At 37.6% G+C, this 21144-nt stretch overlaps 1 protein-coding gene across 2 annotated transcripts in view; it reads right to left on the reverse strand.

Moving 5' to 3' along the window:
• Positions 1 to 17593, reverse strand: part of EHHADH (enoyl-CoA hydratase and 3-hydroxyacyl CoA dehydrogenase) — a 48621-nt gene extending 31028 nt beyond the window's left edge. The window contains exons 1-3 of one of the 2 annotated variants that reach the window (XM_045539850.1): positions 17469 to 17593; positions 10179 to 10282; positions 4398 to 4570 (exon numbers count right to left, since the gene is read on the reverse strand). In XM_045539850.1, coding sequence (XP_045395806.1) covers positions 4398 to 4570; positions 10179 to 10282; positions 17469 to 17542 — 351 coding nt within the window. In that variant the 5' untranslated portion in view covers positions 17543 to 17593. Of the gene's footprint in view, positions 1 to 4397; positions 4571 to 10178; positions 10283 to 17468 lie in introns of those variants that run through there. The other variant, XM_045539851.1, reaches the window with a different exon arrangement.
• Positions 17594 to 21144: the final 3551 nt, after the last annotated feature.

The following is a 21144-nucleotide window of genomic DNA, read 5'->3' on the forward strand; positions in this document are numbered from 1 at the left end:
TACAACTCAAAAATAAAAAGACAAATAACCAATTAAAAAGAGGCAAAGGATCTGAATAGACATTTTTCTAAAGAAGAGATCAAATGGCCAAAAGGCACATGAAAAGATGCTCAATATCATTAGCCATCAGGGGAATGCAAATCAAAACCACAACAAGATATCACTTTACATCCGCTAAGATGGCTATAATAAAAAATACAGACAATAACAAGTGTTGGAGAGGATATACAGAATACAGAACTCTCATACATTGCTGGTGGGAATATAAAACACTGCAAACACTGCATAGAAAACAGTCTGGCAGTCCCTGAAAGGTTAAACATAGAGTTACTATATTACCCATCAAATCTACTCTTGGACATATGCTCAAAAGAGCTGAAAACATATGCCCACAAAAATCATGTACACAAATTTTCACACCATCATTGCTTATAAAAGCAAAAAAAGCAGACACAACCCAAATGTCTATCAACTGATTAATGGATAAATAAAATGTGGTATATCCATACATTGGAATATTATTCAGCCATATAAAGTAATAAAGAACTGATTCATGCTACAACATGGATGAACCTGGAAAGCATTATGCTAAGCAAAAGAAGCCATTCACAGAAGACCACATATTGTACAATTCCATTTATATGAAACATCCAGAATAGGCAAATCTGTAGAGATATAAAGTAGATTAGTGGTTGCTTAGAATTGGGGGAGAAGGGATAGGGAGTTATTGCTAAAGGATAATAGGTTTCTTTGGGGGGTGACAAAATGTTCTAAAATCTGCTGTGATCATGGTTGCATAACTCTGTAAATATACTCATATACCATTGAATTATATACTTTAAACTAGTCAACTGTATGGTATGTAAATTATATCTCAATAAAGCTGTTATATAACAAAAAAAGAGTCAGGGAGCAACCTCAGTCTGGACAAGAAGATGAGCTTGTGCCCTTTATCACAGTGCCTTTCCTGGCCATTTAAAAATTGCCAAAGTTCTGCTAGTCATTTATGGGTACAAAGGTAAGAGGAGGAGATTACTTAAATGCAGAATGCCCTTTACCCAGACTGCAATGCCAAAATACCTTCCGTATTTGAAGCCTATCTCACGTGAGGCTTTCCTAACAGTGAATCGCCACTCTTTCCACCACTGTGCATCCCTAAGCCCTGACTTACTGCTAATAACTCAGATCTGCATTCACTGTGCAGAATATCATGGTAAGAGGGACAAAGAAAAGGAGCACTTAGGGGATATATATATGTTTTTATTTATAAAGCTTTTATAAAAATTAAATCATTAGGAAATTACTAAATAAATTATGGTACATCTATAGGATGAAAAATTATGCAGCCATTTAAAATGATTTTATTAAAGAATATTTACCATAAGATTAACATGAGTTCTTAACAGAAAACATGGAGAGAAGGCATGGAATGACATATTCAAAGTATGAACAAAAAAATAACTGTCAACCAAGAATTTTGTATCTAGCAAAACTATACCTTGCAAATGAAGGCAAAATTAACACATTCCCAGATAAATAAAAAGAGAATTTGTTGCTAGCAGATCTGCCCTATAAGAAATCCTTCAGGCTGAAATGATAGGACACCAGATAGTAACTTGAATTCACATGAAGAAATAAAGAACACTGATAAAGGATAAATACATAGGTAAATATAAAAGACAGTACTAATGTATTTTTTGTTTGTAATTCCTCTTTTTCTTGTCTGATTTAAAGGACCACTATATAAAGCAATAATGATATATCTATGTTAATGGGAACATAATGTATAAAGATACAATTTGTGACAATAATAACATAAAGGGGTCAGTAATGAAACTATAGGGGAGCAAATTTTATGTACACTATTGAAATTATAGTTGATATTAGTCTGAACTAGATTAGTATAAATTAAGATGCTAATTGTAGTGGGGGGTAAGTGAGGATGGTTAACAAGTACAAAATATAGTTAGATATAATGAACATGATCTAATATTTGATAGCACAACAGGGTGACTATAGTCAACAATAAGTTATTGCATACTTTAAAATAACGAAGAGTGGAATTGGAATGTTCCCAACATAAAGAAATGATAAATGCTTGAGGTGATGGATTCTGCAATTATCTTTATTTGATTATTATACGTTGTATGCCTGTATCAAAGCAAAACATATTTATGGGATATATTTATGTACTCCATAAATATATACAACTATTATGTACCCATAATAATTAAAAATTTTAAAAAGATGTTAATTGCATTACCAAGGCAACCACCACTAAGAGAATAACTCAAAAATATATAATAAAAGAAACAAGAGAATTAAAAGGGTACACTAGAAAATATCTATTTAACACAAATGAAAACAGTAATGGAGGAAATGAGGAACAAAAAATAGATATAAAGCATAGAAAATAACAAAATGGCAGAAATTCTTTTTTATCAATAGTTGCATGAAATATAAATGTATTAAACTCTCCAATTAAAAGGCAGAGATTGTCAGAATAAAGAATACTTAATAATGGGTTAAATGTTATAGTATAAAAATAGAGTGTGGACTCAATACAATAAAATCCCAAATGTAGTTTTTTTAAAAGAAAGGATTTTGGTTGGGTATGGTGGCTCACACCTGTAATCCCAGCACTTTGGGAGGCTGAGGCAGGAGTATCACTTGAGGCCAGGAGTTCAAGACCAGCGTGGGCAACGAGAGACCCCCATCTCTATAAAAACAAAAAAACTTAGCCAGGTGTGGTGGTGCATCCTTGTACTAGCTACACAGGAGGCTGAGATGGGAGTATTGCTTGAGCCCAAGAGTTCAAGGCTCCAGTGCACTATGATCACACCACTACCCTCCAGCCTAGGCAACGCTATGAGAACTTGTCTCTTAAAAAAAAAAAAAAGTTTTTAAAAGTTAAAGAAACTGTGAGAAACAAAATTATATAGGAACATAGGAAAAAGACCAGAAGGAAATATAATACAATGAATAGAATGTCATTAGTGGTTATTTCTGAACTATGAGTTTATGGCAACTTTAGTTTACGTCTTTATACTTTGCTGTATTTTCTAGCCCGTTACAATGATAAACATTATTTTTATCATTAGAAAAATTTATTACTTACCAAAATGTTACTGTTATACATATTGTGATACATACTGGTATCACAGACCTCATTCTACATGCCTAATGGCTCAAATTGAACCCATTTTCAGAAATAAATGTATTTAATTAACCCCAGTGGATGGTGGCCCACGTGCCCTTTGCATCCTGACTAATCTGCCACTGTAAATAATTAACATCTCCTTGTGCCCTTCTGTCCCAGAGCACTGCCCAGGGTGGGTGGCTTTCCACCCGGATGCTAGGTTGATTGCCAGGGCAGATCCTGTGTAACTGAGCAAGGTCCTCATGATGGAAATTAAATATCTCAGTTAAGGGCAGATGAAACCCTGTGTGATGAATTTGCTCCTTCCATGGTGATGAGCTGCCTGAGGGTCACAGGCTCATGTAAAACAACTGCCACCCCATCAAAGCAGAACCCCACATACCAATGAAACCAACCTTGGAAGTCTGTGTGGAAATGATGGATTTATTTAAATTGTGTAATTGCTTTCAAATGCTTTCCTGTTAACAAATATGATGTACAAAATATACACGGTGTGGCAAATAATATAGGCTGTGTTTCCCTGCAGCAATGCCAACGCTCCAAACTTAAAAGGGCAAAAAATAGTTTCTCTAACTTACCTGTAAAAAAAGGGAAGGAAGGAAAGAAGGAAGGAAGGGGAGGGCAGGGCAGGGCAAGGGAGGTGAACGGAGGGGAGAGGAGGGAGAAAGAAAAGAAAAGAAAAAAGAAAAGAAATACATTTACTAGTTTTGTGCTGTTTCCAGTAGAAATTTGTCATTTTAGGTACTGATAATTATAAGGGGGCACAAAAGTGACATCTTTGAGATAGCAAATGAGTATTTAAATGCATACGTAGGGGTGATGGTCAAAATATTTAACACCTCATATGGCATGAGCATAGCATCAGTGAAACCTGATATGAGCCATAGCATTGGAGCAGAGGCCTGGGGACCCTCTATCAACTTAGGAGTTCCCCTTTAGTTTATGGATCATGGGGAGGTCCTAGGGCTAAGGTTAAGGGAAGCAAAGAGACAGACAGAGGGCTCAGAGTAGCAGATACTTACCAAAAAGAATGGAAGTACAGTATTTCAACATTTTAACAATCAGCGCCACTGTACTGGTACACAATAGCTGCACACCAGTGCTAGAGATTTCCCGGAGTTGTTAACCAGTAAGCTAATCATTTAAAATTATCATCTCTGATGCTATGACTACGTTTAGAGCTTGCCCTAAGGAAAAGCCTCACACACCAACCCCTACATGGAGCCTCAGCTGTTACCTCTGTGTGGGCAATCCTGTAGTGACAGCTCAGAGCCAGCTCTAGTCCCCCTCCTAAAGCCATGCCTTGGATAGCTGCCACCACGGGCTTCTCACTTCTCTGTATATCATCTACGACTTGTGGCAGCCAGCTGCCAGAGGTTCTAGGAGCGCTGAAGCCATGGATATCAGCACCTAAAGACACAAAGACAAGGAGAAATACCTGGACTTTGTTACATAACAGTAAGGTACCTGATGACTCTTAAGAAATGTCTTTGGGGCCGGGCGAGGTGGCTCACGCCTGTAATCCCAGCACTCTGGGAGGCCGAGGCGGGTGGATCGTTTGAGCTCAGGAGTTTGAGACCAGCCCGAGCAAGAGCGAGACCCCGTCTCTACTAAAAGCAGAAAGAAAATTAGCTGGACAACTAAAAAATATATAGAAAAAATTAGCCGGGCATGGTGGCGCATGCCTGTAGTCCCAGCTACTCGGGAGGCTGAGGCAGGAGAATCCCTTGAGCCCAGGAGTTTGAGGTTGCTGTGAGCTAGGCTGACGCCACGGCACTCACTCTAGCCCGGGCAACAGAGTGAGACTCTGTCTCAAAAAAAAAAAAATGGAAAAGAAATGTCTTCGGGCCCTTAAACTTTATCCTTTGGCTGGAGACACAATAAAGGAAGAATAGCTTGGAAAATGTACGACAATATCAGAGAAAAATCCTCAAATCTTTATCAATGATCCTGTGATCTTCTAAAAACTGTCTTTCTATATGATAACTAGCAACTCTTATCTTTAAAAAAGTTAAAAATCTCCTCCAATGACCACTATTGTGAGATTGAGTCAGCCCCTCTCATTTTTTCTGAGATACTGCTCATCAACCCTGTTCACAGCAATTTAGCCCCATGTCTTTGTTTAGGGCATGAGTCGTTACAATATAAAATATCAGGGTAACATGCGTACATATTTGTGAGTTATATGTTAATCAACCAGCTTAGAATTACATTATCATTCTATAAAAAAACTGTATAGATACTAGTTTTTTATCTTCAATTAAAAGTAACATTTATTGCTTTTCCTAATTATAAAAATAACATATTATGGAAAATTTGAAAATTATACAAAATTATAAAGAACATAAAGATCACCAGAGATAATTTATTTTGGTGAACTCTTAGTTTTTTTCCCCATGCACATATGTAAATGGCTTTGTGACCTTGAGTAAGTTACTTAACCTTTTTTTCTCAATAACTATCTTAAGTGACTGATGTGAGAATTAAATGAAAGTTTAATAAATATATTTAGTATTTAGAGAATACTGTAAAATTTTAAAATATTTTCCCATTTTTACATAACATTATCCACAATGAGTTTTTTCCTATAGCATTATCTATTCTTTTAAAACATTAAATTAGATAGAAGTTAAAAAAATTAATTATTTCATATTTAGCCTATTCATTTTTTTCTTTTGCTACATGATCCTTATCTAGCACCAATCCAGGGGTTATATTTTTCTCACCAACCCATCACATTTCACTCTCTAGTCCAGTGTTTTGTTTCATTGTTTTTTAGATTTCTTTGATTCTAGAGAAACAGGATCAATTCAATCTGAGTCTCAGGCCTATCATACTTGTAACTTTTGATTGAGATGGGTTTTCATGTAATAATAGAAATTAACATTTATTGGATAAATAAATACATCAGGCACTATGTTATGTAGTTTCACATATTGTCTCATTTAATTTTCATAACACCTGGGTTAAGTAGTATAACAATCCCCATTTTCAGGTAAGGAAGTTAAGGCTTTGAGATGTTAAGTGACTAGTGCAGACATATGACTAGTAACTGGTAGAATAGGGATTTGAACTTAGGCAATTTGACTACAAAGCTCACATTCTTAAAAGCTATATTATATTCTTCCACTTAGAGTGTAAAGTTAGAGGTATTATTATCCCAAGTTTACATAAAGCAAGGCATAGACAAGAATATAGTGATTTCACTTTTTAATTATTTCCAGCATATAGAAATACAACTAGTTTTTGGATATTGACTTAATATCCAGCAAAACTGCCAAATTATATTAATTCTAACAATTTTCCAATTTATTATTTTGATTTTTCTACAAATATTATCATATCTTCTGAATAATGAAATTTCATTTCTTCCTTTCCAATCTTTAAACCTTTTATTACTATTTCTTTTGTTAGCCTTACTGCACTGGCTGGGACCTTGACAATGTCAAATAGAAAGGATGAAAGCAGTCAGCATTGTTTTGTTCCTTTCTCACAAGGAAAGCTTTCAATTTACCATTTTGTTTGATGTTCGTTGTAGGTTATGCAAAATAGTTATCTTTTGCCTGCTTAAGAAATTTCCTTTCTCAACATGGTTTAGTAAGAATTTTTTTTTTTTTTTTTTTTTTTGATACAGGGTCTCACTATGTTCCCCAGGCTGGTCTTCCACTCCTCAACTCAAAGGATACTCCTGCCTCAGCTTCCTGAGTAGCTGGGATTATAGGTGCATGCCACCGTGTCACCATGCCCTGCGTAGAATTTTTTTTTTTTTTTTTGACACAGGGTCTTGCTCTGTCACCCCAGCTAGACTGCAGTGGCGTCTTCATAGCTCACTGCAACCTCAAACTCCTGGGCTCCAGCAATCCTACCTCCTCGGCCTCCCAAAGTGGTAGGATTACAGGCATGAGCCACTATACCTGGCCAGAATATTTTTTCTGCATCTCTTGACATAATCATACAATTTTTCTCTTTAATCTTTTGAGGGGATGAATTACATTGATCTTCTAGTGTTCAACCAATCTGATATTTGTAGGACAAAAATGATGTGCTATACTTTTTATATATTGTTAGATTCAGTTTTATAATACACTAAGTTTTTTCTATCTATATTTATGAATAAAGTTGGCATATAATTTTTCTTTTCCTTACTGTCCTTGTCAGATGTTGGTATCAAGGTTATGCTAGCCTCACAAGATGAGTTGGGAAGCGTAGTGGGTTAAATAGTGTTCATTCATAACCTGTGAATATGACCTTATTTGGAAATGAGGTCTTTGCAGATGTAATCAAGGTAAGATGGGGTCATAGTGGATTAGGGGAGGCCTACATAAGATCAGGGAAATTTGGACACAGACATGTGGGGAGAAGGCCATGTGAAGACAGAGCAGAGATTAGAGTTATGCACCTACAATCCAAAGATTGCCAGCAACCACAAGAAGCTAGAACAGGCAAGGAAGGATTCTTCCCTAAAGCCTTTGGAGGAAGAATGGCCCTACTGATATCTTGATTACAAACTTCTAGCCTCCAGATCAGTGAGGGAATACATTTCTGTTGTTTTGAGCTTCTCAGTTTGTGGCAATTTGTTATAGCAGCTCTAGGAAACTAATACAGGAAGTGTCCCCTCTTTTTTGATTCTATAAAATATTTGTGTAAAATAAGAATGTTTTCCTTGACTTTACAGTAGAGCTTACCAATGAAGTCATCTGGGCCTGGAATTTACTTAGTGAGATTTTTGATTACTAATTGAATTTCTTTCATGGTTATAGAACTAGTTGAGTTTCCTATTTCTTCTTGAGTCCATTTTGGTAAGCTATTTTTTTTTTCCCCACTAATTCATAATATCTTCATTTTCTTCTTTAGTGGCTACAGCATTTGCAGTGATATCCCCTTCATTATTCCTCATATGTCTTTTTTTCCCTTGATCAATCTCTTCAGAAGTTCATCAATTTTATTAGTTTTAGTTTCAAAGAACTAGCTTTTGACATTGTTGTTCCTCTTCATTCAGATGTTTTCTATTTCATTAATTTCTCCTTATTATTTCCTTTCTCCTACTTTATTTGGGTCTATTTTACTCTTTGTTTTGTCAGTTTCTTGACATAGACACTTGGTTCACTATGTTTCAGCCTTTTTCTTTTCTAATACATACTTTTTGTTTGTTTGTTCGAGACAGAGTCTTGCTCTGTTGCCTGGGCTGGAGTACTGTGTGTCAGCCTAGCTCACAGCAACCTCAAACTCCTAGGCTCAAGTGATCCTCCTGCCTCAGCCTCCCAAGTAGCTGGGACTACAGGCGTGTGCCACCATGCCCAGCTAATTTTTTCTATTTTTAGTTTTCCCCCTAATTTCTTTCTATTTTTAGTAGAGATGGGGTCTTGCTCTTGCTGAGGCTGGTCTCGAAATCCTAACCTCAAGCTATCCTCTTGCCTGGGTCTCCCAGAGTGCTAGGATTACAGAAGTGATCCACCATGCCCAGTCCTAACATATACTTTTAAATCTATAAATTTCCTGATAAGTTTTACTTTAGCTGCGTCCCTCAAGTTTTATGTTATATTTTCATTGTCATTCAGTTCAATTTTTTTTCTAAATTCCATTATGATTTCTGTTTTGACTCAGAGGTTATTAAGAAATGAATTTAATTCCCAAACACATGAGAATTTCTAGTTGTACTTTTGTTATTGATTTTTAGCTTAATTGCATTGTTGTCAGAGAATATACTCCAAATGAAATTTATTTAGATAAGCTTTTAAGATCCAGCATCTGGTCAATTTTTGTTAATGTTCTAGATGTATTTCAAAAGAACGTTTATTTTCCAGTTTGGGGGCACATTATTCTATGTAAGTCCATTAAGTCAAGTTTGATGATCCCTAATGCTTTTCTAGAAGAATGATTTTTTCTGCCTCTGAACTCTAATTACATTCTCTCTTCCACTTCCTTCCTTACAAAGAAATATCAAGTTCTCTATGATTCTGATCCTTTTTTCCATGCCTCAAAGCCACCATTTTGGGTATACAAACTTAGGTTGTCAAACAGTGAATAAGCCATTTAATAGCTGGTTAATATTTGGCACATTATTTTAATCTCTCTCAGGCTCAATTTTTTCATCTGTAAATGGGGATTGGAGGATTTATTGAGGATTAAAAACTCTTGGTAAAAGTACTATTTTCATTATTATTAATTAATAAATAACCTACACAGTTCTGAAATATAACAGGCAAGATGAATGATAATTATAATGATTAACATTTTTATATGTATTTATTTCCATGATTCCAACATCTTTGTATTTCCAGGCTACAGTTAACACATATTAAATTCCTCTGGCTGTCATAAGATTGAATAGGCCCTCATATGCACATGACTTTTGTCAAAGAGTATAATATATTCATTTGAGAAAAGAAGAAAAGGTACCACAAATACCACTGAATAAATCACCATTTCAGAATACTTTTGCCATATTTTGTCAATTTTTTTTTCTTCTTCACATAATAATCCAATAAAGTAGTGCCAAGGTCATTAAAATCAGTGACTATTAGAAGACAAATGAATTCCATATTAAGACTGTGCATGAATTAAAAACAACGTTCACTGAACATCTTTAGTGTGTAGGCACTATACCAGGAGCTTTAGATATCTCATTTAATCTCACAAAAACCCTTTAATCCTCTACTTAATAGAGGAACTGAGGTTTAGGAGATTAAAGAGACTTGCCAAATTCATATAGGGTGGAGACATATGCAGAGCATGGATGTATGAGCAGGTGCATACCAGCAGGTATAACAGCCATCAAGCCTAGAACTAAATTTCCTCCAAAACCCCAATGCAACATAAAAGAGACTAAGGCCAAAGTCTTCTCCAGGTCTCTCTTGTGATTCCTGTCTCTTTTCCCACAATGTTTCTCATTTCCACTCAATTCTCCCATATCCATTGCCCACACTAAGTTATTAGCCACAGGGATAACTAACGCAATATTGATCTTAGTCTGTGGCTGGATTCCAGAGATAGTGGGCAAGAGTTAGACTCTAGTTACCTGCAGAGAATTTGCCATCAGCTCCACAAATCACAATGGCTTTTACCGTACGGTCTTCTATAGCTTTTTGCAGTCCCTCTTTTATTCTGTGGACTACAGCTGCACTAAAAGAAGAAAAAAAAATTACATGAAGCAAATTAGTCAGAATGAAATTCCTACTATCTCAGAGTTTTTTCCTTTCCTAACAATGAAAAATTAAACACACACATAATGGATAAAAACTGCTGATACTTATTATTAAAGCTTTCACTAATTTTTTCAATACATAATGTATGCATCTACTGTGAATTAAGCACTAAACTAATTAAATGAATCCACTTTTTTAAAAAAATTATTTTCTTGCACTGTGCTTTAACTCTGACCACTTAGAATCGGCACTAACCGATTTGAAAATATTGTACGTTTTCTGCGCACAGTGAAAGAAGTTATCTGATAAAGACAATTTATCATGTAAGGCACACTAAGATGAGTGCTGTAATAAAGGTACAAAGAAAGTGATGTTTGTATAATGTTTCTGTAAAATTGGAATTGTGTAAAGGTCAGAGGGGGATGAAGTTACTTTCAATTTGTCATACAAGAAAACTAAAGGAGAAATTATCTAGGAGAAGTGGTAGGGGCTGCTAGTTACTTCAAATGGTCATTCCTCTCTACCTTCCTCTAAGTATTAAAACATCTGGGTTTTAGCTGGATTTTTGATTGCCCAAAATAAAGACTAAATTTTCCAACCTACTTTGCAGTAAGGTCTGCAGAGGCACTAAGTTCTGGCCAATGGGATGGAAGCATATTCAGTACATGCAACTTTTGGAAAGAGTCCTTAAAGGATTGAGCATGCTTTTCTCCTTATCTTTCCTCCCTACTCCTGGCAGGTATGCAAATGTGATGGTTAGATTGAGCAGCCATCTTGGGCCAAGAGGTAGAAACCATGTATTGAAGATGGCAGAGCAAAAGATAGAATTGAGGTCTCTGATGATTGTGGAGCAGCCATACCATTCTAGTACACTGCTATAAGAGAAATTAACTTTTAATGTTGAACTCACCATCATTTTGAGTTTTCTGCCACTGACAGCCAAACCTAATGATAAATAATTTAGCAGATAAAGGCAAGGTGTTATAGATTTTGCCACAGTTCAGTATATGAGGATATCATCCACAGAAGAGACAGCTAAAGCCAAGACTGAATGAGTCTACCAAAGAAAAAGAAAAGACAGCTGAGAGCAAATCCTCTGGATATGTCTTCATTTAATAAGGGGAAAGGCTTAGCAGAATCATTCAGCAACAAGGGAGCCCAAAATCATAAAGGCCAAGAGAGGAAAATTTGCCAGAAGCAGGGGATTAATAAGTGCCAAGGGATGGTAAAGGAGAAGAATCTGGGGAAAGTGGTGAGAAACTGCTTAAAGGAAAAATGATAGAGGAAGGGAGACAGAGCAAGATGGCTGAATAGAACACTCCAGTGATCATCCCCCTGCAGGAACACCAAATTGAACAACTATCCATGCAAGAAAGCACCTTCATAAGAACCTAAAATCAGGTAAGCAATCACAGTACCTGGTTTTTAACATTATATCAAGGAAAGAGACACTGAAGAAGGTAGGAAAGACAGCCTTACACTGCCTATGCCACCCTTCCCCATCCCCCCGCAGCACCCAACACCAGTGCTGGGTGGAGAGAGAATCTTTGTGCTTGGGGGAGGGAAAGTGAAGTGATTATGGGACTTTGCATTAGAACTTAGTACTACCCTGTCACAAGGGAACACAACACAGGGCAGAATTCTGTCAGCACCCACAGAGGGAATATTTAAACTGACCCAGCCAGAGGGGAATCCAGCAGTAGGAAACCTGAGTTCTGGCTAGCTCCACTACCAATTAATGAAAATGACCTGGGGCCCGGAATAAATTTGACAGGCAGTCAAGCCACAAAGACTGCAGTCCTTGGACAAGTCCTAGGCTGTACTGTGCTCGAAGCAGTGGACTTGGGGTGCACATTACCCAGTAAGACACTAGCTGTGGCAGCCAGCCCAACTGCAGGCACTGCAGCTGGGGCAGAGACTCTACCAAAAAACTGCTAGAACTGATAAACAAATTTAGTAAAGTTGGAGGGCACAAAATCAACTTGCAAAAACCAGTAGCATTTCTATATGCCAAGAGCGAACAATCTGAAAAAGAAACCAAGAAAGTAATCCCATTTACAATAGGTACAAATAAAATGAAATATCTAAGAATAAACTTTATCAAAGAAGTGAAATATCTCTATAATGAAAACTATAAAACATTGGTAAAAGAAATTGAAGAGGACACCAAAAGAGGAAAGATATTCCATGCTTATGGATTAGAAGAATCAGCATTATTAAAATGTCCATACTACCTAAAGCAATCTAAAGATTCAATGCAATCCCTATCAAAATACCAATGACATTCTTCACAGAAATAGAAAAAATAATCCTAAAATTTTTATGGAACCACAAAAGCCCCAGCGTAGCCAAAGCAGTCCTGAGCAAAAAGAACAAACTGAAGGAATCACATTACCTAACTTCAAATCATAATACAGAGCTGTAGTAACTAAAACAGCATGGTACTGACATAAAAACAGACGTATTGCCCAATGGAACAGAACAGAGAACTCAGAAATAAATACACACATCTATGGTGATCTCATTTTTCACAAAGGTGCCAAGAACATACAGTGGGGAAAGGACAGCCTCTTCAATAAATGGTGCTGGGAAAACTGGGTATCCATGTGCAGGAGAATGAAACTAGACCCCATCTCTTGCCATATACAAAAATCAAGTCAAAATGGATTAAAGACTTAAATATAAGACCTGAAACTATGAAGGTACTAGAAAAAAGCATTGGAGAAATGCTCTAGGACATTGGTCTGGGCAAAGATTTCTTGAGTAATATCCAAAAGCACAGGCAACTAAATCCAAAATGGACAAATGGGATCACATCAAGCTAAAAAGCTTCTGCACAATAAAGGAAACAACAAAGCAAAGAAACAACCCACAGAGTGGGGGAAAATATTTGCAAACTACCCATCTGACAAAGGGTTAATAACTAGAATATATAAGGAGCTCGAACAACTCAATAGGGAAAAAAATCAAATAATACAGTTTAAAAATGGGCAAAAGATCTGAATAGACATTTCTCAAAAGAGACATACAAATGACCAATGGGTATATGAAAAAATGCTTACTATCATTAGTTATCAGAGAAAGGCAAATCAAAAGTACAATGAGATATCATCTCACCCCAGTTAAAATGGCTTTTATCCAAAAGAGGCAATAATGAATGCTGGTGAGGAAGTGGAGAAAGGAGAACCCTCATATGCTGTTGGTGGGAATGTACATTAGTACAACCACTGTGGAGAACAGTATGGAGGTTCCTTAAAAAACTAAAAATATAACTGCCATATGACCCAGCAATCCCACTGTTAGGTATATATCCAAAAGAAAGGGAAACAATATATCAAAAAGAAATCTGTACTCCCATGTTTATTGCAGCAATATTCACAATAGTCAAGATTTGGAATCAACCTAAGTGTCCATCAAGGGACGAATGGATAAAAAAAATGTGGTACATATATACAATGAAATATTGTGGTTCATATATACCATGGAATATTACTCAGCCATAAAAAGAATGAAATCCTGTCATTTGCAACAACATGGATGGAACTGAAGAACATTAAGTGAAATAAACCAAGCACAGAAAGACAAATTTTGCACATTCTCACTTATATGTGAGAGCTAAAAATTAAAACAATTGATCTCACAGAGATAGAGAGTAGAATGATGGCAGGGACAGATAGCGGGAAGAGGGCAATAAAGTGACGATGGGTAATGGGTACAAACATATAGTTAGATAGAATCAGTAACATCTAATGTTTGATAGCCCAAAAGGGTGACTACAGTCAACAATAAGTTATTGTATATTTTAAAATAACTAAGAGTAGAATTGGAATGTTCCCTGTACAAAGAAATGATAAATGCTTGAGGTGATAGATACCCCAATTACCCTGATTTGATTATTATACATTGTATGCCTGTATCAGAACATCATATATGCTCTACAAATATATACAACTATTATGTACCCATAACAATTATAATAATTAAAAATTTAAAAAATGATAGAACCAGATTCCAATCAGTTTTGCCTTGTAATTCTGAGTATTCTGGGTAAAATTTCTGTTCTTTAATATACAGTGTGAAAAAAATGTTAAAACAAACAACAAACTTCTATAAAGGCCATATTGTTAAGATCAGCAACAATGAGTTAAAACCTCAGGGAATAAAGGAGATACTCACCCTTGTAAATGATTCCCTTTCACCTAATTACTTTTCATTTCTTAACCTAGGATGAAATCCAAAAAAAAACTCTTGCCTTTGGTTAATTGGAAACCAAATCTAATAATGAAAAACAGATTCAGAAGCATTATGTAATATTGAGAAGTCCAAAGGTCATATATTTCCTTCTAGGTAAATGATGCCTACAAAATTAGCCAAAATTAGTTCAATCAGTGCCACTAAGGAGAAGAAACTAGCTTTTCCCATTTTCCCAACCCCTCCTCTTTTTTTTAATGTTCTTGTTAATTTTGCAAAAATCAAAAACAGGAAAAAAGAAAAATAAAAACAACTATAACAGATAAGCTTTACTAGATTCAAGCTGACTCATAGGAACCACAGTCTTGTAGCAAAGTGAAGGCCACAGGGGTTAAGAAATTATCTTCTCTCCTTAATACTGTTAGGTATAGAGAAATGGAGTCTGGAGTAAAGATAACATTTCATGAGTGCTGACTAAAAGTCTTTGACCATAAGAGAGCTTTCTTTTTTTGACAGCTTTTTTTTTTAAAACTAAAGGTCATCAAATAAAGTTTGTGGCTTGCAACCCACATTTTTTCAAAGAAATAGAAGAGAAGAGAAAATAGACTATATCAAACAATATAACATGTAAGGATAGGTTTTGTTTCACAAAACTTTCTTTTTGGTTATGCATTCACATGTATTTATGCCTTGAGTTGCTATGTAAAACATGATGTTTCTTACTATGTGGATTACAGTGAAGAAAAAGTGTAAGCCAGGCCCAATGGCTCACTTCTGTAATCCTAGCACTTTGGGAGGCTGAGGAGGGAGGATTGTTTGAGGTTAGGAGTTCAAGACCAGCCTGGGCAATATAATGAGACCCTGTCTCTACAAAAAAATAAGAAAAATTAGCCAGGAGTGGTGGCACGTGCCTGTAGTCCTACCTACTTGGGAGCCTGAGGCAAGAGGCTCGCTTGAGCCCAGGTGTTAAAGGTTGAAGTGAGCTATGATTGCGCCACTGCACTCCAGCCTGGGCAAAAGATGCTATCTCAAAAAAAAAGAAAGAAAGAAAAAGTGTAAAAGCCATTGTTCTAGGAGACAAACCTAGTAATCAGGCATGTCCTACACTTATAAAGAGGGTTAGCATTCCTCTGAATGGAAGGAAACATGGCTGACTAAATCAGCAATAAAGGATTTAAACTATTTGTCTGGGGGAAAAAAATTCAAATAAGAATCTTTCAGTGAGCTAGGAAGAGGAAACTTCCCACATAAAATTAGAACCAGGAGGGGAAAAGGAAGGAAGAGAGGAAGGAAAGAAAAGTATAAAGAAAAAAAAAATTAGAGACCCTGTTAAACTTGATGAACATGCTGGGATGTACACTTCTATAATACCTAGAAAAATGTTCAGAAGAAGACAGAAGGGAAAGGGAAGAGAAATGTTTATTCCCAGGTGGAGAAAATCTTAATGACAAAGGTGAAGTGATTCTGAGCAGCAAGGCCTGTTGGTGGGGACTTGTAACAGGCCTTCTGACTAACAGGAATGATGACTGCTCACATCTGTTAAATGCCAGTTTATAATCTCCGACTCATTTAAACCTCACAACTTTATGAGGTAGCTACTAACATTTCTCCTGTAAAGCGGGGAGGGGAAAATATTGGTAGCTATGGATATTAGACTACGGACCTTTTCCCCCTAAGGTCTTGATGGCCACAATTTCCCATTATGTGCAGAGGTTACAGCAGAATCCTAATATCTAGTAATTCTAATCAGTATACAGACCAGTCCAAAATTGATATGTAACCATATTACTTACATTTTTCTTTGTCAAAACCAATATAACGGATATTTTGCTTTTTAGGGGGCAGGGGAAGGCAAGTAAATGGACATATCATCCTTGTGTGATTTTATTCCAGGAACTTTTTTGTATTAAATGCAATAGTTCATATTAAAATAAGAACTGTAATATTAATACTAATGATAAAATCAAATCTCATGACAGTTAGACAAAATAAATTCCATTAAAATTAGGAGGTCTCTTCAATCCAGTCTCTATTTTGCTGCAGCAGTGTGTGGTAGAAATTTTGACCAACGACCATTCTAACTACACTTTATATAAAGTGTAAGTTATAATTTACAAATTATAATTTCCACTAATCCTACTCCCTGTGGATAGGTGGCTCTTTGCAAAGCTGATGTATAACTACACTTTTTTTCAGAGATACGGAAGAACCAGACCAAATTAACTTCATTATTTTTCAAAAAAGTAGCATTGATCTCACTTTTAAAAGTAATGTTCTAAGTGCACTGCACAAGGAAGGTACCCTACAATGTAATAAAAGAAAATAAACTACAGCTTTTCAGAAAATGCTATTTAGTAGGTTTACTCTGACATGGGTCAGCCGCGGAAGCACCAAGACCCTGAGGTTTAAACAGATCAGGAGAAATAATTTTGCATTTCTGGGTCAGGACACAACTGTCCTTTACTCACTGCATTGGCATAAGTGGGGTACCTTACTTTACTTTTTGAAATGTCAAACCATTTTATTGTTTGATTATTAAAGCTGTTAGCCACACACTGTAAGGGCAGTCTGGACTCAAAGTTGGGGAGTGAGGTTGGATCAAGGTCCAACAGCGAACCTGTGGAATACAAACTCCGCCTACGAAGACAAAGTTGCAAAAACAAGCAGAGGGTTCCGCACGAAGTTGCCATCACAGACCCGGCTGGAGTCCAGCTCCCCTACTCAGAATCCATCTGTCTGTAACTCAGTTTCCTTACTAGCAAAAACCGGGATGAGAGTTCTCTGCGAAGATTAACCGAGCTAATTTAGGTTTGTTTTTTTTTTTTTTAAAAAAAGGTGCCTGGCATAAACCGCTTGCTCAATCTGTCAGCGTCTTTATTACTTTAAACCAGCAAGGGAAGGTCAGAGCCTGCGGAACCAGCAGGCGGGGGAGGCCCCAGCGTCCCCCAGCTGGAAGCGACCAAGCCGGTTACCTGATCGCGTTCACCGGCGGGTTTCGGAGGCGGATCAGCGCCAGGAAGTTGTGCAGCCGAGTATACTCAGCCATGTTTCCTCGGTCACCGAAGATGCCTCTGCCTCTCACCACAGGGCGAAGGCACTTTTCCGGGAGCGCCGGGCCGCCCCGCGAGGAGGGGCGCCCGCTGGGCCAATGCAAGCCGGGCACCGCCTCCCGCCGCCGCCCACCGCGCGGCTGCTAGCGCCCGGGCCTCCGCGCAGCCCTCCTCTTTCCCCGACCCCACGCCCGCGCTCCGCATGCTCTGGTCGTCTCTTTCTCTTTATTGGCTCCTATCCTGCGCCCACCGCAAAGTACCACAGGGAGGACGATGGAAAACGGGTGGAATTGCTGGCCCGTCGCAGTTTGCAACTCCCTGGCCCAGAGGCGCTGGCCTCTCGGGACAAGTTCTGGGTTCACTGAGTCGGGCAAGCTGTCCTCATCACAGAATTCATCTTCATGATCCTCTGAACAGGGACAGATTACGACACACATCATGCATTTCACCTAAATGAGCATGGTACTAACATAAACCAAATATTTAAGGAACGTCATTTTTACTTATCTTACAACCACACAGCAACTAGTGAAAGCTGAGTTTCTTGTCTACCCAACCCTCTGTTTCCTTCTTCTGCCATTCCTAAGGATTATGATTTGTAATACATAATCCATCAATCCATGAATTGAGCACCTATTGCGTGCAAGACCTAGGCTGGAGAGTAAAGATAAACAAGGCCCAGCCTCTTCTCTCCAAAAGTTCAGGCTAAGACAAGGTTTTTCTAAATGGAATTGGCTTCTCATAGACCTCACAGTCCATCAAGTGGTCAGAAGGCATTCTGGAAGTTTCAGAGGAAAAAACAATGGAATAATTTTGTTTACTGATGTCTCACAAATTTTAACAACGATTAAGGATTATTTTCATAGATACTCATTTACCTCCTGAAAAAAAAAAAAAAAAAAACAGGTTCCTACTACTAGGAAAGTACTGATTGTTTTGAAGCCCTGTTAACAAGCAGCAGTCAGAACTCATTCAATCCAGCCAGCACAGCTGCCTCAATGATCAAAGCCAACCTACCGATGATAGCCAATCACAAACAGTCCAATGCACCTGCCTCTGAGCGCCCAGATCAACAACAGCCTTGTCGGAGCAATCAGCTTCTTACGGGTGCTATCAATCTCTAATGCCTCTAAAAATTTGCTGATCCCTAAATTCCATCTTACCCAAAAACTCTATGTAAAAGCAACAGTCTGTTCTGCTTGGACAGACTGTGCATGGCCAGGATAGTTCTTCCTTACTATAGTCAGCAAAAACTTCAGTTGTCTTCCTTCAAATATTAGTCTCTAGGGAAACAACTCTGCCATGGCTTCCTAGCAACTTTAAACATCTCCACAAAGGCCAGGTAGGCCTAGCCTCACAGCTCTCAATGGCCTGAAATTCCTCCTGGAGCGAGGGGAGATAATAAGCATGGTGTGGCGTTACTTTGAGGCAGTTTCTCGTGTCTGTCTTGTAGGAGTCTACTATAGGCCATTTCTCCCCTATCTCCCTATTTTCAACTGAACACATAACTTTCTGCCTTGTGCCCGCATCTCAGGGAAAGCTTCTGTGTAGATCTATAAAACTACTTGGCAATAGTTTAGGGTTGGCTCTTTAAAAGGGTAGGGTTTAGGGTGACACAAATAAGGCACCTAGTGGACAAAATTTAAGGGGGTACTCACTCTCAGGCTCATGCAATATGCTGACCCTGCCCTGCCGCTTAACAGCGCGACCCACCATTCCTGACATCTGTCATCTAGTCCCTCTGTTTGGTGTCATGCAGTGGGACTAGGGATACAGGGAGCTGATATCATGCTGATCTTTCTTTTGCTGTCTGTGTAAATAATAAACTATCTAAATCCGTTTGGGCGCCTTGCTGAGTCTATGTAAGTGTGACAAGCCAATTTAGCAAGTGCTACCAGACATATAGACTTCTTATAGACCACTTGACCACTTGACAGACTCTTGATCATTGTTATGAATTGTTATATTCTTAAATTATCTTCTCATTTAATTTGTCTCAATAATTGCTACTTAACAGGATGCTGGTCCTCTTAACGAATACACTTCCACACTATTTGCATGTTACTGCTTTTGCTTGTTAAGTACATTGTTTTCCTTGTTGTCATTATGTTGCATTATATCCCCATTTCACAAAAACAGATCAGTTCATCAGAAGTGGTTCATTAAAGCTTAAAAGAAAGATAAAAGAAAATAAAGCTATAACTTAGCATAATGCCCAAAAGGTAAACAGTGAACTGGATTTCAATGCAAATAAAGACCTTTTGCCTGCTAGAACATACAAATCTGTACTCACAGTAAGAATAGAAATGCTATCTAAACCTGGCTTTCCCTGCAATGGTAATCTATTAGCCCTAGAGCCCAGGGTGTTGTATATGAAACTTCATTCAATAGTAACATGAATCATTTGAAGCTTACTTCTCTGGTAAGCCAGTCAGGTTTTTCTGGAACAAACAAAACAGTGCTTTCTGGACTGAGTGATAAAATCTTTCACACACCCTCTTCCGTGTCTTTCTCCTTTCACTGTGGGAGACAGATGGGCACAAGCCTCCAAGGGAGGATAGAGCCACAGACAGAAGCAGCCTGACTTCCCAAGTGATTTGTGGAAGAGAGCCACCCAATGACTGGAACCAGCACGGACTGTTAAAGGAGCAAGAAATAAATTTGGTTCTGTTTGGTAATGAATTTTACCCTGTCCTAACTAATACAGTGAAACAGTGGGCAGTGAGTACACTCTTCCACAGTGAAGTTGGCTGACATTCAAGGAAAAAGGCTGCTCACATAAATGTCTGAAATGAGAAAAGGGATAAAAATAGTTTTTTCACTATACCAACGTGAAAGTTGTCAAAATTAAGATGGAGTCCCTTGTGTCAAACCCAAATAAAACAGAGTCAGGTTAGAAAGACAGGGGCCTCACGCACACATGCCTATCCTAAGAATTATTACAAAGACTCTCTGAAGGGCTCTTATGCACATATGCCTGTAACAAGAACTTTTGCCAAGGACTTTCTAAACTGCAGCTTGCTACATGAGTCACAAGGACAGCTAACCCGATACACAAGAATGCTTGCCTTACACACTGTCTCCACTGATGAACTGATATCACCTGTAGCTAATGTTTTTTTTGTTTCAAAACAAATTATGTATATTTCTTTTGCCTTTAAAAGCTTCCCCTTGCCTCAATCTCCTCAAATATGCCCACAGTTTACTATGGCACCCATGTTCCGCATTGTCATGCTTCTGCTTATTCCCAGTTAAATTCAATATTTTTAGAGAGTGTCTCTCTGCTAGTTATTCAGACTGACACCAGTAATATCAGTAATGATGATATATATAATATCAAGTGGCTTGTTCAAATCTCAAGTGTTGAGCCTTAAAAGTATATACTCTGTGTGTATACACACACTCACACACACACACATAGTATCTTAATGTTGAAGATAAACCATCAGGAGAAAACACAACTGTGGCAAAAATGACTCAGTCACACATTGATTATCTTCAACAGGTGAAATAAGTCAGAGATGTATGTGAGAAACAAGTCAGATGATGTCTTATTGAGCATGTTTAAAGATCACACCCATATGCTGCCATCAAATCT

Source organism: Lemur catta, chromosome 1 (assembly GCF_020740605.2).
Source record: "Lemur catta isolate mLemCat1 chromosome 1, mLemCat1.pri, whole genome shotgun sequence".
NCBI lineage: Eukaryota > Metazoa > Chordata > Mammalia > Primates > Lemuridae > Lemur > Lemur catta.